Source organism: Pantherophis guttatus, chromosome 5 (genome assembly GCF_059756535.1).
Source record: "Pantherophis guttatus breed Tessera chromosome 5, ASM5975653v1, whole genome shotgun sequence".
In the NCBI taxonomy this organism is placed as follows: Eukaryota; Metazoa; Chordata; class Lepidosauria; order Squamata; family Colubridae; genus Pantherophis; species Pantherophis guttatus.
The window spans coordinates 99,983,411-100,009,022 of record NC_142067.1 but is presented as its reverse complement, the minus strand read 5'-3'; the positions used below and the strand labels follow the sequence as shown (position 1 = coordinate 100,009,022).

At 35.2% G+C, this 25,612-nt stretch overlaps 1 protein-coding gene across 4 annotated transcripts; it reads right to left on the bottom strand.

The window, feature by feature from the left end:
* Positions 1-1,904: 1,904 nt before the first annotated feature.
* Positions 1,905-25,448, bottom strand: DCUN1D2 (defective in cullin neddylation 1 domain containing 2). 4 transcript variants are annotated; one of them, XM_034419112.3, is made up of 8 exons: positions 25,315-25,448; positions 23,078-23,294; positions 16,382-16,550; positions 11,152-11,282; positions 7,531-7,602; positions 4,334-4,416; positions 3,765-3,861; positions 1,905-2,427 (listed from the first exon to the last, which is right to left on the bottom strand). In XM_034419112.3, the coding sequence occupies exons 1-8, from the start codon at positions 25,315-25,317 to the stop codon at positions 2,348-2,350; spliced, it is 852 nt and encodes a 283-aa protein (XP_034275003.1). In that variant the 5' UTR covers positions 25,318-25,448; the 3' UTR covers positions 1,905-2,347. The 4 variants fall into 4 exon arrangements, with proteins under 4 accessions (XP_034275003.1, XP_034275008.1, XP_034275017.1 ...); XM_034419117.3 differs by lacking the exon at positions 25,315-25,448 and adding an exon at positions 24,552-25,056; XM_034419126.3 differs by lacking the exon at positions 7,531-7,602.
* Positions 25,449-25,612: the final 164 nt, after the last annotated feature.

The following is a 25,612-nucleotide window of genomic DNA, read 5'->3' as shown; positions in this document are numbered from 1 at the left end:
TCCTGATATGAATAGTTTGATATTGTCATAACAGGACTGCAAGAGAAAATAAATTAACTCTAATAAAAAATGGTAATGTCTGGAATACGTGTTTGTTTCCCTAACTCTTGTGTTAAAAGAATAAACTGTAAATATGACTGTTAGAAAATATTAAGACTACATTTTAAACATGTTTAACATCACTTATGTTTAATGAGTTTCTAAGCCAAAGCTTTGCAAAGTTTTCCTTCTTTCTTTTAATTCATTTGAAGAAATTCAGTGAGGGATACTGTTGTATTTAAGGATGCAACAAAGTAGTACAGTAGTCTTTAGTATAGTTATATTTCTCCTGAGACAAGAAAATGAAAAAATAACAACTGACTTACTGGCATCTAGTGGTGGAATGAGAGACAACCCATTTCTCACATTTCTGTTGCTAATGTTCTCAACCCCAGAAATAAAAATTAAAGTGATTGCTTTTATGTTGCAGTTTACGCTGTTCCATGCTGAAGTTTTTTAATTCATGCAGAATTCCGCTTTGAATTTAGCATACATGTTTTCTGTGGCTGTTTTCACAATGACCAATTACACAATGAAGAGCAGAGTTAGTGTTAACAATCATGTGGAAGACAGAATTTAAGAAAGCATGCAGGATCCCAAAATATGTCTATTTTTCAAACCTATGCTATACAGGAGGCATAACAGCCGCTTTTTACATTTGCCATTTCTTTTATTATTTTATTTGAAGGCAGACAAAAAGAAAGCAACAATACTAGCACAGAAGCAACTCACTTTAGGTCAGGATCCAACCGAGAGTCAATAACCACTAGCAGGCAACACACTATTTCTTTCTGACTAGTCCTTTAGAAGTTGCTCACCACCTGAGAATATTTTAATACAAAACACAAGATACACTTTTGCACACTTATTTCTGCCAAGTACTTTTAAGTAGCTTCAATTTCGGTTGAAAATTAAGCAGACAGTGATAGTAGCAGAATTTATCTTGACCTAAAATGTGCCTGCAATTCACTCGGAATATTTAAAATAATCAAGGCTTATTATTAAATACTTGGCAAGGTTACTGATACTTAAAGCCACATTGCTACAGTCACCCTTTAAAGGAGCTGTAAATTTTGGATATAACAGTATTATAATATTATATAATATAATATATAATATTATAATTATAATATTATAATCCAGACAGCATCCCAAAATAACCTGTCTATTAGTTTCTGGGAAGGCTGTCTGAACAGTAGGACATGTTTTCTCAAGTTTCAGACATGAGTAAGAGGCATCCCTAAATCCCTCTTACAACTCTCTTACTTTCTGAGTAAGAGGAAAGGAATGAAAGTGCTGATTTGATAGGCAGCACTCTGGGGAACCGTAAGTAGTGAGTTAAGGGGAGCAAGTAAGATGGCCTGAGTAGGAAGTGGCTGAGAGAGGCAGGTAGCAGAAAGCCCATCATGTGGGTCACTGTGGTATGCAGTGGGACAGCAGATGGAAAAGCAGGAGACTCTGGCTTGCAGCCCCAACAATGCTTCCTTGCTGAGAGCAGTTAGAAAAGCAGGACTGATAAAACTTCCTTAAGTCTGGCAACAAAAATGGTGTTCCTTAGAGAATTTGTCATCAAAAGCTTGTTCCTTGAAAAAGTGTTTTTTCACTGTAATTGACCTCCAGGAAGGGAACAAAGACAGATAGAAGTGTGATGGAAATGGCTTTCCATAAACAAACCATTAAATTGTGTGAAGAAGAAGTACAAACTTCATTTGGCATTGGAATGAGGAAAACATTTTTTTAAAAATGGAGGTTGTAATAAAAAGATTTAGAAACACAGTACTGCATCAGGAAAATAAATCAATAAATATTGCACTGTATTCTCTCAATGTATTTTAGAGATGTAGAAAAATACCACATACCACATATTTTATTTAGAGATTTAATTTATATATCACAAATACTGCTTTTAATATAAGTACAATATAATACAGTTGTATTTATGTAACTGCTGGTGTTCACCCTGTATTATGAACTGAATGGCATGCTGTGCTGTCAAAATTTTACTAAAATGGCCTCTAGTTAAACTTTTCCAAAGTATAAAATCATGCAAAATCTACATCCTATATAATACAACCAGTACAGTAATTGAAGCCAGTATTCTACTGATAGCCTTGGCTATCTTTTGAATTTCTTCTTGCAGTGTCCATGAGTCAGCCATCATTTTCTTGCAGAAGTAGCGATTTCTGTTTTGTCAGTGGCATCCCACCTCAACTTTTGAAATCGGTGACAGTGTGCACAGTTATTGGCCAAAAGTCTTCATTACCCGATGCAGTTCAGACTGCAGAGTTAGTCCACTGAGAAGTCATGGTTAGGAAGCTTTACGTTTTCCTCCTGTGACTACTGGTCTTGCGTATTCCACAAAATCATCTATTAGGACTGGCCACGCTCCTGAAGAGGAATTAAACAATTCTGAATAAAGGCTCTGAATATTTACAGCAATCTGACCTTATAGTAATCTGTACCTCTTGGAGGACGTGGTGGTGATATGTCTTAACCTAAAGTTATTAGTCAATTACTTCCCCATTTCTATTCTTCCCAAAGCAGGTGAGTCCAGTCAACAGGAATAGGGGAAGAGAATGGCTGAAAGCTCAGTCCTCTTCCTCATATTATTTAGCAACTACATAAAAGTGCTAGAAGTCATTTGTTAGTTGTGGACACATACCATCAAAATCCTAGTGAACACAAATATACATCTCTCAGCTGGATTATATAAGAGATGCAATAGATGTCTTGTCTTGGTACTGGAGGCTGGTCAAAAAAGGATCAAGATGAATCCCAGTAAGGTGGAATCACTATTCAGAAATTATAAACCTTTTTAAAAGCTCCAACTTTGGCTCTGGATAAGGTGACTCTCCCCTTAAAAGAGCAGGCCTTGATCTAAAGGTTCTCTTAGGCTTGTGGTTGTATTCTGTCACAGTGTCTTCCCTTTGGCATACCAGACCCTTAAGATTAAATTGATCCCAACCCTGCTGATGTTCCAAAAAGCATGAGACTTTGACTCCCCATTTCTACGCATGTGGAATCAAGAAATTACCAGGAGCTCTTGAGATATTCTTATTTTATTAGATTTATTTTTAACTTAATGTTCATCGTGATTTTTTTTAGTTTGCATGGTATTTTTATTTATTGCTAGGTCCCTAGAATCACTATGGCAAGATGGGCAGCCCTATAAATCTAAATCTATAAAATTAAAGCATCTTGTTCATGGGAAAATATTAATAATAATCTGACAGAAAGACTTTTAACACCTAATATAAATACAGTGTACTTAGCTACATTTTAGAATCACAATTCTTTGCAGTACATACATATATCCATACATACAATAAACAAGAAAATATTGGTTAAGAAATTGAAATTTAACTTGTATTCACCAAGTCACTAAAATCAATGGAACCCATATTAATCCCGCTGATTATAATGTGAGGGTTAGCAACGGCAAGATGTGGCCTATCACCCATAATCATCTGGCCCACTGTCCCAAAAAGAAATATATTTACCTGACATGCAACAGAGGAGGGAGTGTTTGCCACCTCTTGAACAGCCATTTTGGTGACATCTTCACCAGCCACCTCAGCACAGGAGGAACAGTGAAAGTAGCAATGGAGAAGAAGGTTGCCAACCCCTTTGTTACATTCCAAACATTGCTAATAGTTAAAGGTAGAATATTTAAAGACAATATTTCAAAATAATTATATTTAAACTTGCATATATACATCACTTGCCTTCTTCATCATAGTTTGACATATCATCTGCAATCATATTTCCAAAGTCTAAAAGAAGGTTCCAAGTATCCTTAGGGATTGATCTTTTATGATGCTCCTATGTAAGAAAAAGAATCTAATATGAATTCAATTTATATTTTTATAGATTTAGTAAAATCTTTACTGAGAAGATACTGACTAAAATTATTAGAGTAGGAGACTGAAATAAATCAAGATGTAGTAATTGAACAAATTACAGTAAAAATTACTGTAAAACATCAACTTTATGTACCCCAATCAAAGGAATTTTGTGATCGACAAAATCTATTATCTATTTGATAGATAAAATCTATTTGAAATTTACCCATAATGGAAAAAATATGAAGTTTTCAAAGCAGCTTGCACAACTGATGCAAATAATCTTAATTATGTAATTACATAAATAACACATTGGTGAGTTGCCCCTAATTTGCTGTCAATAAGCTCCAACGCACAAACCTTCTTCCCATATGGTCTGTTAAACTGAATTTATTATACTCCTATTCGGAACTTGCACAAACACACATGGAATAATCCTGTAGGGTACTTACCAATAAAAATTTATTCCAAAGATCTAAAAATTTAAATCTTCCTGATAACACTAAATTCCAATATGCAATTGCCATTTCTAGATCTGAAAGACATAAATGTAATTTACAATCCACATTAGTTGTTATTACAGTTTTCCACATCCCCACCTATGAAAGAAAATATCTGGCTTTATGTTATATATGGCGCAAAAATTCAGTACAGGAAGTTCTTGACTTACGACCACCATTGAGCCCAAAATTTATGATGCTAAGCGAGACAGTTGTTAAGTGAATCACTGGAACTGTTAAGTTAGTAACACATGCACTGAATCTGGCTTCCCTATTGATTTTGCTTGTCAGGTCACAAAACATGATCACATGACCCCAGGATATTGCAATCATCATAAATACAAACTAGTTGCCATCCAAATTTTGATCACTTGACCATGGAGATGCTGTAACAGTTGTAAGTGTGAAAAATTGTCATAAGTCATATTTTTAGTGCTATGTAACTTTACCAAATCACCAAGCAAATGATTGTAAGTCAAGGTCTACCTGTAATTCTATAGATTTTAAGTTACATTTTTTAAAAACACAGTTTGTGCCTGTACAAATTCTAAGCCATTTTAAAGTTTAAAAATAAATACTTACGCATAAGGCCTGCAAATATGGAATGGGTCTAATGAGGTCTAAGGCCTCACTTGTCCAATCATGCTGTACATTAGATATGTGATATACAAAATGCCACTCTTCCTTGTTATTATGCTATGACATTTTAGCTTCAACAACATTTCACTTTATCCATGCAAATTATCAACACTTTTACTATAGCCAAAAGATAGCTCCCAAGTTGTAATGTTGAATGTGACAGAAAGAGAAATTATTAAATTCATGGAAAATAAACACATTCATTTCAACTATCACAGAATAGTTTTTCTCCTGTCTTACCTCATTTTCTATTCTACTATAAACATCCTTTTTTACACAATAGTCCAATATATGTTTACTCAGCAGAATGTAAGTAAAAGAGTACACAGAGTTCTAATATTATATTGAAATATGTCAGAATTACCATATTTTTCTCACTGTAAGACTCTCCGGACCATAAGACGCACCTAGTTTTTGGGTAGGAAAACAAGAAAAAAAAAATCTGCCTCTGCCTCCCAGCAATTTGCCTCCTTGCAGCAAATAGCCTGGTCAGCTTCAGCACTGCCTGATTTAGCACGAGCAGCTGATTGGCGATTAGATCAGCCTCCTGGAATACCGGCAATCAGCTGTTCCAGGCTGCGGGGATCGCCACCGCCCATTGCCGCCTCCACACGGCCCATTTTCGGCCTCTGTGCACCCCATTTTTGCCCCCTTTCAGGTGGCAGGGATGTGCAGAGTCTGAAAATGGGGCGTGCAGAGGCGGCAGCAGTGATGGGCGGTGGCGATCCCCGCAGCCTGGAACAGTTGATCAGCGGTATTCCAGGAGGCCAATCCAACCACCAATCAGCTGCTCGTGTTAAATCAGGCAGTGCTGAAGCTGATCAGGCTGTTTGCTGCAAGGAGACAAATTGTTGGGAGGTAGAGACCGAAGGGTGGGGGCTGGCAGGTGGGCAGAGCTTCAGCAACATTTGCTCTATAAGATGCAGACATTTCCACCCCCTTTTTTGGGGGGGGGGGAAGGGTGTCTTATAGATCAACTAATACAGTATTTGTCAGAGGATACCATTGATACAGATCATTTTTTATTATTCTCAAGATTAAAATAATTTTATGGAAATAGAATTTGGATCTGTCAATATGAATGAAACAAATATTTTCATATTTATGCTAATGTTTTCCATAAATGCATATATTGCAGTGAAGCTTACTTGAAAATACATTATTAATTTCTATTAATGATTTTAAATGCAATAGAAAAAACAATTACAAATTAAACTCACAAAAAGAAAAAGAATAAAATGTGAATAAAAGAAAGAAGTAAAATAATAATAATAAAAAGAAATATGTAAAGAAGTGACTTCCAATCTTCATTAGAAGGAAAAATAAATTTAATAACTCATCACCCTTTATAAATTTACAAATATGTATTTCTTCTTCCTATAATCCATCCCTTCTATATGCAAAACATAAAACATCAACTTTTTAGTTCTGGTGTCAGCAAAAAGTCCATTACAGTTTTACCAGAATTTTATAAAAATAAATCAGAGCTTTATTTTAACCTTGATCAAACAATTCAGCTTTATATTCCTCTCTTTTACTTCTAACAATCTTGATCTTTGATTCATTCAGATGTTGTATGTCTTTTTCCTATCAGAAAGACTTCTTTGAGGCTTTCACAGATCTGTTTGTAAATCCAGTGGAAAGTCATTATCCAGGGTCATTGTCTTGGTTTGTCTTTTGCATTTCCCTTTTGATTTTTCAAAGCCTTAACTAGCTTCTTTTGTAGATCTAATAAAAAGTCATTATCAGGGTTGTTCTCATAGTTTATCTCTATTTTATAATCCACACTTTTCCTGTCATTTGTATTTCCAATTTGCATCTCTTGTCTGTTTTGTATTCCACACTTTTTAAATCCATTATTTCTGATTCCACTATTACTTATCAATTTTTTTCACGTGTCATTACTTCATCAACATCTTTTAGACAAACTCAATCCTTAGAAGCAGACTTCATTAACTGCTATTGTCACTACTAATTTTTGGCCCCATATTTCAAATATCTCTTTTAATTATTATAGTATTTTGTATCATTTTGTAAATGACAATCTTAAAGGCAACTTTTTTCTTTCTTTTTTTCCTGAACTTTTATCCTGTCTGATATCTAATTTAAATCAAAAGGTCTATTATCTTTGTTATGACTGGAAGTAGTCGAAATAATTCTAGTTCTCTTGAAAATCCATTTATTTCAAATTGTTTAGATTCTCAACTTGAGTTAACTTTTCTTTTGTTTAGAAATAAACTCACCAGGTGACTTTTTAGACTGAAAATGTCTTAAAATATTTCAATAAGCAATTTCCAAATGTGATTAGAAGCAAGGTTAGCAAATTTAATGTCCTTAAGGGTGCCAGCTGTGCTCGTGAGCTTGATGATTAATTCCTTCGTTTCTTGGCAATCAAACCCATTAGAGACCACTATCTTGCAGTCTCCTCATAAGGACAAACCATCCAAATCACAAATGAGTGATCTCCAGTCTTCTTATCTGGACAGGTTCCAAAGAACTGGTCTACTCACCGGTTCTTTGGTCTTTGCTGTGGTTGTTATCTTCAGTCTCCACAGAGATGTGTTTAGCTTGCCATGCCTCCACTGGAAGTTGACAATATATAATCCTTCATTAAAAAAATAAATAAAACTACACCTATTGAGACAGCTTTTTGTCCCCAACTCTATCAGTGGAAAGTATGCACAAAACAGAATAGGCATTCAAGTATAAATATCTGTGTCTCTGAATAGAAATTATATTGACAATAAGCTCCTGAGTGAAAGAAGGAATATAAATTTAATTAATAAATAAATGACAGATAGCCCACACCAATAAAAACAAATCAGTGGAACATCTGAAAATCTTAAGAGTAAATACTTGCTTGAGTATGAACTTTTTTTTAAAAAAAATTAAACGCATTATCAAATAACATGCCAACCAAAGACAGGACAAATTTGAGGATTCTGTTTTAATAAATTATAGTGTACAGTGAATAAGCATGGAGCCTTGCACAGGTATGCCCATCTTTTCTCCATATTTTGATACTTTAAATATCTCAGACAAAAAATAAGTTCAATTTGCACATTTATTCCAAACGTAAATCATTAAACAGCTACATAAACCTTCAGCTTAAGGAAATAAAAAGTATCAAAATGCGCAGCCAAAGAAATATGACAACATTGACTTAAAACATGGCGTATTAAACCAGAAGTTTTAAATCTGAATCAAGTCTACAATAAAAAATACACATAACAGGAATAACTATTTCCTTTACATATACTGGACAGTATTTTTTTGTTTTGTTTATAAAAGTGGGAAAAATAGTTTTGGCAATCATCACTATGCAACTGTCTGCATAAATTTCCAAGGATCACTCAGTCCCTAAAATAGGCTGTAGATTTGTTCTAGTTATAAAATATATAATACTAATGTCCATGTCATTAGTATGGTCAAAGCTTAATGGCATCTATGGTAAAATATTAGATATGTATTGAGGTACCACACTAAGGAAATACCCTTATTGTATTATAACATTGTAACCATTTGTCTTGTAAATCTACAAATGATTACCCTCCTAGAAGATTCTCCATGCACAATGATGACTATTCTGTACTCACTTCACTTGATATATCATTTGTTCAGAAGGTAAACAATGGTATTATAATATTATATATAATGTTACATGCTTTCCTTTAATCAATGAATTCCAAAAACTCTAAGCAACTTCTAAATTCTAGAACTTTCCTGTAGGAATCTACAAAGTGATATGCTAAATAAATTTTAATTTTAACTTAAGTTTACTGTAAGTAATTTGTGGAATAAAACAATGAGAATGAATCTAAAAGCAATGGATGACAATTCTTCCTAATTTACCAAGTCAACTCCAAGCAGCTAAAAAAAACCCAAAATAAGATTACAAAAACAGATTTCAAAAATACCTACTTAGAGTCTTTCCTGTTATCACATTTTGTTGTGAAGCAATATGACAACAATACTGTAATTTGTTTTGTATATACACGCATGTTCAGTGTAAAATTGAAGTATTTTCTTCCCAAAATAGCATGTGGTATCTTTCTATACCTTTTGCATGGCATTCACAACCCATATATGTCTCTAAAAGATAAGGCTAGCATTCCTTTGGTGCATTAGATTATTTTAAAACAGGACCTGAGTTTTGAAAGTTAGCTCCAATTTCTGTCATAGCTACTGTTCCTAATGCAATGTTTGTACACATTAAATAAAAACAAAACCAGACTAGCTTTATCCTTGTCAGTCACAGTGGTTTTCAACTTTGCTTAATCTGTCTATGATATATTTCTTTTATCAAGTATAACCATTTACATATAATACTATGTAGAACATAGCTGCCTTAACACAGGACTGGACAGTTCGAGGACCTGAAAACGGAAACATTTAACACAGCCTCTGAACATTTAACATTTAAACACATTTAATTCATAAATGTGCGAAGAAAAGATAAAAATTAAACTATTCCGACCATATGGCATCACAGCATATAAAACTACTAAAACCCTCCAAAACATCCTAAGTAAACCAAAAAAACCAGCAGCTCCAGAAGAAAAAGGAGTAATTTACAACCCACAGTGCAAGGACTATGTAGGACAAATAGGCAGAAGACTACAGAGCTCATCCAGTAACAGCAACTAGCAATTAGAAGACATAATAAAAACTCCTTAATTTCACAATATATGATCAGATTTAATCAAAATTTCAATTGGAAAACCGCAAACATCTAGACCAGGGGTGTCAAACTCAAGGCCCGGGAGCCACCTAGGAAATAGCAAAGGACTGGCCTGCGGTGCCTCTGCCAGCAAAAATGAAGCTTAGGAGGGCTGTGTGCGGCTCTCCCGAGCTCCGTTTTTGCTGGCAGAGGGTTGCAGGAGGCAGTCGCAGCTAAAAATGCAACTTGAAAGCCTGTTTTCAATGGCAGAGCGCTCGGGCCACCACAGGCGCCCCTACACAAGTGACATCGAGCTGGCCATGCCCACTTCAGCCCCCGAGATCAAATAAAACCCTGCTACAGCCCTCAATGAAATTGAGTTTGACATCCCTGATCTAGACCAAATCAAGTCCAAAAATGCCAAAGAGTTCCTGAAGTTTGGTACACAGAAAATCAGCCATCAACAGGCACATAGAAATAAACAACATCTAAAAGGACATTCAAAAGAAACAATAAACAAAAAGGAAACAAAAAGACCTAAACACCTCATCAGCAATCAACACCAGATCACCAGATCAGCAGAAATTAACACCAAGATTAATACTAGACCAACGATCAAAAGCAAACAATATCCCAATCCAGAAATTACCAACTCAGACAAACAAGATAACAGTAAATAATAGCCTAATCAAGGAATCACCAAGACCACTCCCACTAACACTGACAGGGCAAGCTTTTATAAAATAAGAACAAACTCACTCTCTTCTAGCACCGATGATTGTTATCTAATTTGATAATGAAATATCTGCAAGAAAACAACCAAGTTCAGAGAGCACTAAGGACCCTATAGACGATAAAAAGCTATTCATCCTTGCCTCAGCCAAAGGGGCCAATGAAATAAAAACTGAAACAAATACTTTTATATTGGAAAAACTGTAGAAGAGACAAAGAAAAGTCATCAGAAACTGCTGGAATGGACAAACGTATCTTTGAGATGTAGCAACTTAGATTTATATACAACATGTATGCTAATTTAGTATGAGAGACCAGGAAGAGAAAGAATACTGTAAAAGAAACTCATTCTGGAACAAAACATCATAAAAGTTCACATTTTGATTGAACATCCTAAATTCTACTTTGCAGAATTGCCAAAAGAACTGAGATTTTAAAAACTATTGTAAAAATAATGGCTAACATATTGATTTCTACTTAAGAATAAACTGTAATGTACTATCCCATTATCAAGATATTTTGTCATATTTTTCAAATAATAATGTGACATCTGTTATTCAAAACATGCAAGCTAAACCATTCACTTAGCTATGGATTACAATAATCTTCCCTTCCCTGCCAACCTGAATATCTTGCTTAAAAAAAATCTACTAGTGAGTCTCACCTAAGCTTTCATTTTGTTAAAAGGCTATTATAAAATCTCTTATTATTGAAAACACAATAACTTTAAAAAACTCACCTAAACCTTTTTGCCCAGGGTTTTTAGCAAAGTTAAAAGTAAACTGATAAAAATCTTTAAACTTCATTGGATCCTTTAATTCTTGTTCCAGTCTTGGCAAAAGAGATTTTAGCTTGTCTGTGGTATCACACCTGGTAAAAAGATGCTACTTTTCAGTTTATCCAGTATCAATTGTATTGTTTTAGAATTTTGAAATATAAATATAAAACTTATATTTATTCAAAAAATGCAAAATGGTAATCTACAAGAAATAGTTCCATTTTAAGACTAATTCAATTGATGTTAATGTAACAAACATATTATTCCATAATATTTCATTCAGCTGGTGCTACAGAAATAAATATCTAAAGTACATATTCATTTTGTATTGCATATAGAGTGATTTTGCAAATAATAGGCAGCTATAACCAGTGCAGTAAAATAAAGGCCTTTTACCCTAACCAGGGTTAAAATATGGTGTAAGGGCATTTAGATGAGAACAATAAATATGATAAAGGTGTAGCACTCTCTTCTGCTAACGTATTTCTCTACAATCTCATTTCCTGTAATTTAACTTGAACTATTGTGTTATGCTATTTTTCTGTCAATAGTTACATAAAGTAGATTAATTATCTATGTAAAATGGAAAACAGTAATTCTTAACTAAGAAATCATCATCATACAAAAAAATCACCATAAGCAGCTGTTGATAAAATGTACTATCCATTCTCCACTTACTGTACTTCTGATAAAGTCCAATTTCAGTGAGCAGTAAACAAGACTTTCTAGTAAGCAATGTGGGCAAAAATCACATCCTTATGATCATCATTAATATTATTTAAATTTAATTACTAGTATATTTTATTGTAGGGGACATGGTGGCTCAGTGGCTAAGACGCTGACCTTGTCGATTGAAAGGTCGGCAGTTCAGTGGTTCGAATCCCTAGTGCTGCATAATGGGGTGAGCTCCCGTTACTTGTCCCAGCTTCTGCCAACCAGCAGTTCAAAAGCACGTAAAAAATGCAAGTAGAAAAATAGGGACCGTCTTTGGTGGGAAGGTAACAGTGTTCCGTGCGCCTTTGGCATTTAGTCATGCCGGCAACATGACCACGGAGACGTCTTTGGACAGCGCTGGCTCTTCAGCTTTGAAATGGAAATGAGCACCGCCCCCCCAGAGTTGGGAATGACTAGCACATATGAGGGAAACTTTTACCTTACCTATACTTTATTTTTAGGTGCACAAGCAAGTCATATTGGAGTTTTATAATATTTGTTCAGTATTGTCTTATACAGGTACTTCTCAACTTACAACCATTCCTCTAGTGACTGTTCAAGTTAAAGTTAAAACAGCCCTGAAAAATGGCTTACAACCCATCCTAGCATTTACAATCATTGCAGGATCCCATGGTCCCATGATAAAAATTCTGGCGCTTGGCAAGTATTTATGACAGTTGCAGTGTCCCAGGGCTGTAGGGTCACCATTTGTGACCTTCCCAATTGGCTTCTGATAAGCAAAGTCAACAGGGGAATCAGGATTCGCTTAACAATTGCATGAATCAATTAACAACCACTGTGATTCACTTAACAATTGTGGCTAAAATTGGGTATGACTCGCTTAACAACGGTCTTACTTAGCAACAGAAATTCTGGTTCTAATTGTGGTCATAAGTTGAAGATTAGATATTTGATCTGTATATGAACTGCTTGTCCTTCTAGGATTGTAAATGAATTGCAGCTTTTTGCACAGGTGTAAGATAACAATTAAGCATTTGCCGGCAAATTTAAATCAGCTCTAATTTTATTTAAACAACGGGTAAGTGGTTAGGTGACATCAACATAGGTACAATCCATGGTGATTATGGAAAAACACCTGCCATCACAATCTGAGAATCTATAGGTCTTTTAAGGCACTCCTAATTCTTCATGACATTTATTGTTCTTTTCTGCTACTTTGCTCAACCTTCTCAGGCACAGTTGTTTTTACTAGTTTATTGACATGACATTCTAAGTATGTAAGATTTTTTTTAGTGAGCATTGTTTAATGGAGACAGTCTTTGTTTAGTCCACTGGATGCCGTTTCCTTTGTCTTCTTCAAATTTAACATTTGCCATTTTTTTCACTTTTCTTAGTGAAAGTTCCCTAGAAACTGTTATCTTTCATCTAGTATTTTGCTATAGTACTGTAGTTTGGATGAATATATTTTTGTAAATCCATCTTTCCATCCTGAGTGGGCATGTGCAACTGTAGTGCTACACTTTTTGTGTTCAACTACTGTCTGGTAAATGTTCAATGACCCTTGCTCATTTTTATTTCAATTTAATGCCATTTTTATGACTAAAGTCAGAGCATTGCACCAATTAAACAGATACAGGATCAATATATTTCTATGTCATTTCTTCTTGTTTTTGGACAATTCTACTTCTCCAAATATTCCAAATTAAGATTTTTATTGTAGCTTCTTATTCTGTGAAAAAGGAACTGCGAAGATTCCTTGGAAGAATGATAGAATATTTTGACAGAGCTAATAACCTTAATATTGTGCACATTCTGCACAAAGGGCTCATTATATTCAATAAAACACAGGTAAAGCTTATAAATTTGCTTGCTCTCCCTATTTACACTGTATATGATCTTACATCCCTCGGCCTCTTTAGACACTAGAAAGGTGATTGGAATTATGAAGTTGGAGGAGCTGTTCCCTTGCCATGGTAGAACCACTTCCCATTGAAATTTAGAGTTACAGCAACTATTCCTTTCTCTGGGGAAACACTAGGATAGTCCTCCTTGGAATGAATAGATCCCAACTGATTCCAGAAAACTCTAGCACTTCTAGCTAATATGATGGATGCTCCCGACAAAGGTCTTGATTATTATGTAAAATGTAGATGTGACTTGAGCAGTTGACACAATAAGCAATTTGGAAGGCCGTTGTAATATAGATTACAACTGCCTTCCAAATAGTAAAAAAAAAATAACACAAAATCTGATTAAATACTACTAAGAGCTCATTATTAAAATCTACTATATGGCAGGGAGGGAAGTGAAGAACCTGAATTTCTCCGAGTGGTTTGGGTATTACTAAGAATAGCCTAGCATAAAGTTGCATAGAATCCTTAGTAATACATTGTGGTATGTTGGCTTTGAGGATAAAATCAATTATCTTATACTTAAGACTCAGCATTTCTGGCAGTTCAATTTATAAAAGTCTTTTTTATGATTTTCATTTGTTAAATTCTGATGACAAAATGATTGATAGAGATTGACCTCTCACTTGATTTTAGTTATTACAGCTTATTATATTTGGCAGGATGGGAGTGTTTGGGTGAAAGGTATAAGCTACTTAAGATACGTCAAATATTTTGTCATATTGTAGCGTATTTGCATTTTAGAAGTAACATTTGTCGGATACTTTTCACTCTGCATCTCCTTTTATGTTTTTGTCTTTTTTTAAAAAAAATAAAGTTGAATTTCACCAATGAAGGAGTGGGCCTTCATTCATAAAGACTATGATGAAAAAATTCAGATCCAGATCCGAATAAGTATAGCCTTCTCAATTCTTTTATCTTCCCTAAGGTTTAACATCTGCATTAATCTGTTCAGCAAGGTCATTCAGTAATTTAGAGTAAAATATTATGCTACTTACATACAACCCTCTTTTTTTTCATAAAATCCAGTGAAAAAACAAAATGTTGTGCTTCGCCAAAGTAAATGAATTAGATGACAATCAAGAAAGCTCAATCCAGACATAGAGATGCTACTGATAGGTGGTTTATTTGTCTAGGTGAGTTATGTACAGCCTATTCCAAGAGATTGCAAATCTTCCTAATTTGAAAGAAGTCTATATCAATCTTTGACATTAAAGACATAAATGTCATCTGTGAATGGAGTATCTTTTCTTGGATTAAGTTACTGGGTGAGTTATAGTGATATTTTGTCACAGACGGTTTAATTTATGCCCTGATCATTTTTATGTAAATTACTACAATGTGTTTTATACGAGGCTAATCTTCAAAATGGGCCAAAAACTACAGTTAGTATAGTTTAGTATTAAATAGTTCAGCAACAGTATAAATTGGAACTAGCACTACAGTATGAAAGTACACTTATCTTACATGGTTACTGGCAGCTCCAGTTTGCTCGTAATTCAAGGTATTAGTAAAAATTTGTATAACTTTTCATAGTTTGGCACCATAATGCCTGAAATAATAGTATTAATTATATGTTCCCATTCATCATCTGAGATCATCTTCAGGGATTCTGCTCTAGATGGGTCACTGCAAATGGCCATACAATTAAACCGGATGTCAAGTGCCCAAAATGTGATCCCATGACCACTTTGGAAGTGGGCATAATTTCAAAAATGTGTTGCAATTAGCTTTGGGAGCATCCATTGTAAACTGAGACTATCTGTACAGGTAGTCCTCGATTTAAGACACCTGAGCCCAAAATTTCTGTTGTTAAATGAGACATTTGTTAAGTGAACTTTGCCCCATTTTGTTACATTTCTTGCCACAGTTGTCTTTATTTCTTGCTTCGTCATTGACTTTGCTTGTCAGAAGGTTGCAAAAGGTCATCACATGACCTTGGGACACAGTAACGGTCATAAATATGAACGGCCAAGCATCTGAATTTTGATCACATGATCATGGGGACGCTGCAAAGCTTGTAACTGTGAAAAACTATCCTGTCATTTTTTTCAGTGGCATTGTAACTTTGAGTGGTCATTAAATGAACTGTTGTATTTCAAAGACTACCTGTACTTGGTTATCACTGAAATCAATTAAACTTATATTAATAGTGTATTCCACAATATTTGTCTTTTAATCTCATCAAATAGCAAGATTGCTGCTCTCAGAACTGCCTGCCTTCAACAAGACCACTTAAAAAAAATAACTTTCAGTTGAAAGAAATAGTGAGTTAATTACTTAAAAAGCGCTCCAATTGAATTCAAAATATGGTTTGTGGGCGGGAATAAATACATTCAGAACTGAGGAACTGAATTATTCTTTACCTATTTTAAGATGTTTATGCACTCTTAATAAACCATAGGCTTATGTCAAAACTTTTTACAGTCCTTGCATAATTAATTAGGCAAGTTACTGTTACATTTTAATGCCACAAGCATGCTTTAGATACCTGCATAATTCTTTGTATATTTCATATAATTGAATTTTTAACCAATTTGACAAAATCAGTTTTGATATAAACTATTTTGAAAAAATGGAATTCTGACAAAAACTGTTATACTCACCCCAGCTCTGTCATGCCATCTACAAATTCTTTTTTACTGAATTCACACTGAGTCGCTGCCCGGAATTTCCATGCTATGACCAAAACACTGATACTAGCAGGGTCCAGATTTAAATCGTCACAAAATTGCTGAATTCCATCAATGCCAATTTTATTGTCATCCTGTGGGTCTGTTATTTGAAACAAAACAGGGTGTTATATTTTACATTAAAGATGTGTAATTTTTTCCATAATCATACAATGTTATTCTGATTTTTAAAACTAAATCTTTATAGTTTCAACTCTTACTGCCTAAAAAATATAATCATATAAATCAGGTCAAAAAGGGAGTTAGTGGTGATCTGTATACATTGAAAGGTTCGTTTCATTTAAAATTGTAGTAATTATAGCAACAGTATTGATATTTAAAGCACAACTGTCCAATGTAAAAACCTATAGGATGTGGTTTTCTTCAAATATGAGCAAGTAAATTTAGATGAGAAATATATATTACATTTTGCTAAAATGAAAAGCCAAAAAATTGAGACTGATTAGGGTTTAGAATCACAGTTGTTGAAATTCTAACACCCTATTATTTCAATAAAAAGTTCCTGCTATTTTAAGCAACATAGGTCTCAAGGGGGTTGATAGGCAGACTTCTGTTCCTCCATGTCACATCATCATTCTTTAGACACCAGCAGCTAAAAAAAGGCACCTCTTTGCACATGCTACACTTCTAAAATATTTTTTGTTTATCCAAGTAGAGCCTTGTATTGAACGCTGCCACAGATTGTCAAATCAATTTCCCCACTAAAAATAAAAACAAAAATAAAAGTTCTATTCTCCCAGAGAAAATAGCTAAACTATTAGAAAGTGTTCCTACTTCAGTTCACATATTTTGCCTTCCACCTTTTATGTGGCAAATAGGTAAAAAAGGTGATGCTTTTTTTTTCAGCACACATCACTGCATGCTTAACCTAACTACAGGTAGTCCTCAACGTACAATGCTTTGTTTAGTGACCATGCTTTGTTTAGTTACGACACACTGAAAAAAGTGAATTATGAGAGTTTTTCACATTTACGACCACTTCAACAACCTCATACACGATCAAAATTTGGATGCTTGGCAACTGGTTCATCTGACGACTGAAGTGTCCCAGGGTCATGTGATCACTTTTTGTGAGCTTCTGACAAGCAAAGTCAATGGGGAAACTAGATTCATTTAACAACCATGTTACTAATTTAATAACTGCAGTGATTCACTTAACAACTGTGACAAGAAAGTTTATAAAATGGGTCAAAACTTAACAACTATCTCGCTTAGCACCAGAAATTTTGGGCTCAATTGTGGTTGTAAGCTGAGTGCTAGCTGTACTGCAGCTGAAATTAGCAAGAATTTTCAAGTTATATGGTAGCTATTCCAATATCAATTGTTGTAATTATTTTAACTATTTCATATAAGCATCTTTGGGGTAGCCATTTCCATCACCACTAATCACTTGCACTTCTCTCTCTGCACTTGAAGTGCTGATAATTATGTAAAGCTTCAAAATGTTACTTATTTGGGGCAAAGGAAATAAAGCATTCGCTTAAATGTTAGATATCCAGGTAAGGCAGAATGTGCCTGACTACCTTTTGTCTCAAAACAATCAGAGTAGCCATGTGCTTATACGAAAAGGTCTTAACAACATTTTCAAATATTCTACTCCCATGCTAATCAACAAGGAATGAAATTTCATGGCACTGAAATTTTAAAGAATAGCAAATTGCAAGATGTAATTGGCAGGAGATGGCTTAAAATGCAAAGAAAACCATTTGCAACGCTCTGAGAAAACAGTTTTGTTAAAATAATACACTAACAAATACACCAAAGCATTAGTTAAGGGTAAACATCTAGACATATTATTTCATTATGCTCAATGACCTGCAAGATAAAAGCAGACCAAGCGTAGCAAACGCAATGTGTCAATCATATGTGACCTAAAAAGTTATGATGGATTAAGTGGATTAAGTAAAAAAATAAATATAATGTAAAATTTGAGAATAAACTAAACTAAAATATATAATTTAGTAATGCCACTACTCCAAATTTAGGCCATTTTACGCCTTTTTACAAAAACTGCTGTAGGTAATTTAATAATTCTATTGATGATAGAAACATTCTGCTCTGAGAATAAGAAAGGAACAATCTCTCCCTCATAACAGATTTCATTTTTGTTAGGGTATGTTAAAGATGTACCAAATTACTGTAGAAATAGGAAAGGAAAATTCTATGACTTAGGGTCTCGGGTTCATTCAGACCACAAAGACAGTTTCTTTTGGTGAATGGAATCCTGCTGTACACTTCTAACCTGATACTATAGAGGGTAAAGTGTTGAAATGAGGCAAAGAAAAAACCATACATCTTATTGGTGAAGCAAGATTGAATAAATAGGTTGTGTTGGAACCAGCACTGAGAATTGGCTACAATTAATACCCAAATCCTCTTGCCATGCAATGTCAAAATTCCTTTACAGGATTGAAATTTAGCTCTAAATCTAGGAAAAGCAAAGAAAAGTGAGAAAGGCTGCAATAGCCTGGACCAACTACAATTTTTATTTTCTACCTTGATAAATGTTTTCAAACAGAATTAATAGAGCCAACGAATCAGCGCTAAACAAAAGTTTAAGCTAGTAGGAGAGTGAGCAAATGTGCCTCTAATGAGAACATAACAGTTTCTGGTGAGGAGTAAAGTACTTGAGACATAACAAGGGATGTTATAAAAACTTACATTGGACTATGTCAAAGGGCCTTGAATCATTAAAGGCGCATATCTGTGTAGCACATGATATTTAAGATAGAGTTTTAGTTTTAAAAGAAAATGTACATCTACCCATTTATTTATTTGACTTTTATCCTGCCTTTATTACCCTATAAATAACTCAATATGGTGGAATATACATAATACTCTTTAGTCTTCCTATTTTCTCCACAAAAGCCTGTGAAGTAGGTTGGGTCAAGAGGGAGCAACTAGCCCCAAATCACCCAGCTGGCTTTCGTGCCTAAGGTGAGACTACAACTCGCAGTCTCCTGATGTCTAAGCCAGTACCTTAACTATTACAACAAACTGGGAAAAACCGGATTGCTTTGACAGGATTGTTAGCTTTGGCAGACACCGAGTCTAATTTGTTTTCATTTTCTATTCACAGAATTCACCTATTAGCACAACTTTCCTACAGTCCATCAGTGTTCTTTCCAATCCTCTACCATCAAACACAGAAACACATATATATGAAGTGCCTTTATGAAGTTTGATATTAATGCTTTTTTAAAAAATATATCTTACTAAAGAACTAAATTTACTAATACTAGAGGAGTTGCGCGTTGAGGAGTTGAGTTAAAAAACGAGGACAACTCAAAATATTATGACGTATGGGGTATTTGGTATCACTGGTTGAACAATAAGACGAAAACATGACTATAGAATTTGACTTGGCACATGTATTATAGTTGTATTGTATAAAATAATGTATAGTTAAGGATGAAGTCTTTTTTTAACTTTTGTTTCACTATATTGTATAAACTCTGCACCTCCGAAAGGAAAGATAGATTGTATATTTTCTTTTTTTGTTTTAGAAAACTCAATAAAGTATTTAAAAAAAAAAAATTACTAATACTAATGAACACATTCTCATTACTTTTATCTTCTTATTGGAGTTTTAAGATTGTAATTTACCCACCGGTAGAAAGTAATATTCATCCCTTCCCACTTATTCCATCTCCAAATCAATTTCAGAGTAACAGGACTTTCCAGAGCAGATATAATACACATGGAAGGAAAGGCAGAGGAAGGAAAGCCAAAAGAAGCTTGTTTTTAGATATTTGATAAAAATTAAATAAAATACAGCCTTTATGATTTATTTTCTCAGAAATATGCTTGAAAATTCAATCTAATAGAAAAGAACTAGAATCACAAACAAGGATTATTACTAATTCAAAAAGATAACTGTAGGTGTGTAACATACAGTAGGGTTTTTCCCCCACTTTTTATATACAGGTAGTCCTCGATTTACAACAATTGAGGCCCAAATTTCTGTTGCTAAGACACATTTGTTAAGTGAGTTTTGTCCCATTTTATGACCCTTCTCACCACAGTTATTTATTTATTTATTGGTTCATTTATATGCCGCACTTATTAAATGAATCACTGCAGTTAAGTTAGTTACATAGTTGTTAAGTGAATCTGGCTTCCCCATCAACTTTGATTGTCAGAAGGTTGCAAAATATGATCACATGACCCTGGGATGCTGCAATCATCACAAATATAAGTCAGTTGCCAAGCATCTGAATTTTGATCATGTGACCTTAGGGATGCTGCAATGGTCTTAAGTATAAAAAATGGTCATGTCACTTTTTTTCAGTGCTACTGAACTTTAAATGGTCACTAAATGAACAGTTGTAAGTCAAGGACTACCTGTACCTCCTCCCCCATTTGAATATGAAAAATACTGATAGGACTAAACATAGAGAACTCATAATTGATGATTTATGCACAGCAGTCATACAAGGATTAAAAAAGAAACATAATAAAATTATTATTTGTCACAAAATGTATAGCTGTATAGCTCAATAACTGAGGGATATCCCAGAATGGAGTGAAATAATCATTAATTTAATAACCCCGCACCAACCTGAGGCTGCGGTGCAACTGAAAAATTAAGGCATTTTCTTGTTTACTGACTTGCTATACACCCCCCCCCTCCAAAAAAAATTAAAGGAAAGGAAATAAAGAACTCGCTATAAATATTCCATTATACAGGTACAGTTTTGATAATAGTAAATAAATCACACCTTCTCTGTTTTTTTTAACAAATACCCCTGTTGAATAAAGAAAATTTGTTTAACACAGAAATTGATCGAGCACAAGGGAAGAAATAAACAATATTTGGAAACGATCATATTTGTGGATTTGATTTTTTTTAATGCAGCAAGGAAACAAGGGATCTTAATTCAGGAATTAAGATACCGTAACAACAGTGACATCTGTTAGGTATGAAGCACCATGGGCAAAGTACAAACAAAAACTTCTTAATTAAAAAGACAGAATCTTTTTTTTTAGAAAGTTAGGTATTTGCATAGTTACCAAAAATATGCCTGTGCAATAATATACAACAGAGCTAAAAGAGTATTCAAAGTATTTCATTATTTATTCATCTTATTTATAATCTGCTTCTCTTCATGGAGCTTAGAATCCTATGTATGGTTACCTCTCATTTTATTGTCACAAACTTGTGAAATAGACAGGGCAGAGAAAAACTGCCCTATAATCACCCCATCAATACAATAATTTATTATAGTTCATGACCAGCACATATTAAAAAATACAAAAATTCCATTTATGATTTGTTCCTTGTAACCACTTTACTGTCTCTGAGATAAGTAGATTGTTTTCTAAAATGTTTGCAGCAATATGAATTCAAAAGCAGAATTAACAAAGGAGTTTCAATAAAGTTTTCAACCTCAGAGACATTTTTATAGTCAAACATAATTCCTTATTTCCATAAAAGAAATTATTCATCCATAAAAGAAATTATTCATTTTTTTTACCTGGACTAGATCTTTAAAAGAGAATACTTATTAACAAACAAATTTATCTTTACCTAAATTAAGAAAAATTATAAATAGATCCTTGCTGGATCCAGTCTGGTAGAATGCTGTACATTAACTCTTTCAGCAATGCTTTCAGTGGAACGTACTGCTCAATCTTAACAACAATGCACATATGGACATTATATCTTTGGGAATATTCAATAAAAACAGGATAACAAGTTTAAGCTGCATTCATATTTTCAGAATCCAATTTAAGCTTGCAGGTGGTCTAGAACAGGAGACGGAATACAATAATATAATTTAATTATACCAGTGTGATAATGCAGATCCTACATAGAATAGTTCACATCTACCCCATACATATGGTTAGTCTGCTCTCCTTAACGTATAGATAGTTCTTGATTCACAGCAGTTCAATTAGTAATTGTTTGAAGTTACAACAGCACTGAAAAAAGTGTCTCAGGATTGTTTTTCACATTTACAACTGTTGCAGCATCTATATTGTCACGTGATCAAAATTCAGAAGCTTGGCAACTGGCTCATATTTATAATGGTCACAATGTTTTGGGGTCATGTGATCACCTTATGTGACCTTCTGCCAAGCAAACTCAATGGTGAAGCCAGATTCACTAAATAATTGTGTGAGGAACTTAACAACTGCAGTGATTCACTTAACATCTATGGGAAGAAAGGTTGTATAATGGGGCAAAACCCACTTAGCAACAGAATTTTTTGTTTCAAACGTGGTTGTAAGTTGAGGACTACCTATATGAGTGCCCAGATGTTTATATATTTTAAATTAAAACTTCTTTACATGTGTTTTCTTTAAAAAGAGAAACAGCTTTGCATTTAATAAATTATACTGTCTAAACACACATACACACACTTACATATACAACAATAGAGTAGTATCACTCTACTCAGGTTTATAGTTTAATACTATTCATGCGTACCTAGAACTAAGTCCCACTATATTCAGTAGGGCTAACTTCTTAGTAAATAAGAAGTAGCTAATATACTATACCTAGTATATTAGTAAATATACTAGAACTGTAGTTCCTTTTCCCCTGAACGTCTAAACTGAAGTGGAAATCAAGCTCAAAGGAAAAAGTGAAGAAATAAACCTTACCTTTGTACCTGTTATACAAGTGCTCTAATTTCTTTCTGTCTATTGAAATTTTCATGGATTCTTTGTAGTACAAGTCTGGATTCTGGAAGTAGTTGTCTGTTGCCACTTCTAGTTTCCATTCATTCTGCATTAAGCAGTATATAGCAGTCCTTTCACCAGCCTGGGTAACTGCCATAAACTGGCGGACCTTGTCCTTCTGAGCCGATTTAAGTTTATGCTTTGGGATGCAAAAGAAGCAGGAAAGCCAATGAAGCTAATCCAGATGGGTTTTTTTTTCAGAATTTTACTAAAACTGCCTGTCTTTAAAAAAAAATGTATTCTTTTTTTTTGAATAACATTTCATTCCAGAAAAAAACAAATATATTTTATTTCATTATAGTAAAAGTATAATTTTCTTCTAAAAACTGAAAAAATAACTGAACACATATATTTTTAACACAAAAATTAAAAATCATTTCAGTCTTAACTTTATGTCTCTAGGTTTCAATGTAAAAAGACACAACTTTTTACACAGTGGCTTTCCATTAAATGCATAAAACATTAAGTGAAAGAATCTTTATCATGATAAACCTACAGTAAATAACCTAAAGTATCTCATTCTTAATATAATATGAATATGTGATTATACTGTGATAAATTCAGAAGTTTAAATCTGGAAATGTATACACAATTACTTGTGCCTTATTCTGAGGATTACACATTAGTTGCCATATAAGTGGTCCTGCCAGTAAAGAAAAAGCTATTTCAGGAGTAAGCCCTTCATAAATATTGCTTTACATTATTAAAAGTAACATTTTTAAAATATGCCCTATAAAAACACAGCCAAGATAAAATGTCAATGTATAATTTTATACAAAATTTCAATGTAGGTTTTGATGGCATTTCTGAGCAGTAGGGCCCTAAAATATCCCTCAGTAAGATTATTACACACTTTAAGAAGATCCTTTAGCAAAGAACGTCCCTCTACAAACAAATCACTTTAGAGTTAAGAAAATGAACAAGTTTCAAGCATAACTTGGCCTACATATATATGTATTCTTCAAATCAAACCTTTATTGTCAATGCACAACATGTGTAGAATGAAATTTAGAAGTGAATTTAGAAATGAATTTAGACTTCATTTCTGAGTCTAAATAAATTGCATAAAAGAAGTGATCTTGATACAGGTATGTTAAAAAAAGACATCCTAATAAAACGAAGGTCCTAGTTTCTGTATTTGCCATAAGATTTAAATCTTTTTAAGTTCTTTTTTCGCTTAGCTTTAAGAATGCACGTTTTCTTCTCCCTCTAGCTTTCCTAATTCTCTTTAAGAGTGAAAAGGGAGGGGGAAGAGTCAAAACGGCTCGCAAGACATCCGAATGTTAAGTTTAAAAGAGGAGGAGGAGGAGTTGCAATTCCAGGTGTTAAAATGAAGCTTTGCTCCCGAATAGGGACCTTCTTTTCAATTTTGTTCTCCATCAAAGAGGCCACTCACCTCAAGGGATGTCAGGGAAAGAAAAGTGGCAAGGGGGGGGGGCAAGGAGAAGGTTGGGGACTACAATAGCGAAGGTCCTATTTCACCGTGTGGAAAGGAAAAGGGAAAATGCAACGAAATAACCCCTTGAGAGAGAGAGATGGGGGGAGAGTGGGGGCTCCTTCCTCCCTTGAGGGGAGGGGGCTTTCCCTGGGCCTATATAAGCTTTCCTTTTAAGCCAGCTCCTGAGAGAACAGGTGAGGATCCCTGGGGCATCCACGGGGTAGGGGTGGAGAGGGAAGAAGCTCGGCCGGTCTATGAAGGGCGAAAGGAAAGACAAAAGTCTGGGCCAGGGGAACCGAGAGCAGGGTCGGTCGGCCGGCAGCCACCTGCCAGCGTCTCCCCTGCCCAAAAAAGGGAAAGGTACGTGGCGAGGGTGGCGGTGCCTTCCCTGCCTAGCTTGGGGCTCCTTCCCCACGCAGCCCTGCCGCCGCGTTGCGTCCCGCCGCGCAACTCCCACAGCCCTGCGCGCCCGTTGCCCCCTCCCTCCCTCCCTCCCTCCCTCCCTCGCGAGCTCCCCATGACGCGGGCGGGCGGGCGGGGGTCGTCCGGAGTGGAAGGGCGCCCGCCGCTCTGCCCTTTGCCGGCGGGCGGAGGCGACTCTGCTCATCCCGCGGGAGGAGCCTGCCTCGCCGCCGCCTCCTCCTCCTCCCTGAGCGCGCGCGCTGAGGTGGGTGGGGGGTCGTTCCAGGCGGGGAAATCCACCCGGTTCCCCCCCACCTACCATTTTTATCAGCAGGGCTTTCACCCAACTTCACTCGCCAGCGCGGCCGCTGCCGCCGCTGTTACCGCCGCCGCCGCCAGTACAGCTTCTTTCTGCGCACGCGCGGGTCTTCTTTCCCTTTAGCCTTCTCTTCCTCTCCTCCTCCTCCTCCTCCCCGAGTTCGCGGGCTTCAACTGCCGGGCATCGTCCGCCCGGCGTGGTTCAAGAAACCCCCTGCCGTCCCACCTCACCCCACCCCGTTCCTCTTTTTACTCTCGCTCCCGCTTCACAACTACTTCGACCTGGTGGATGCGAAGGA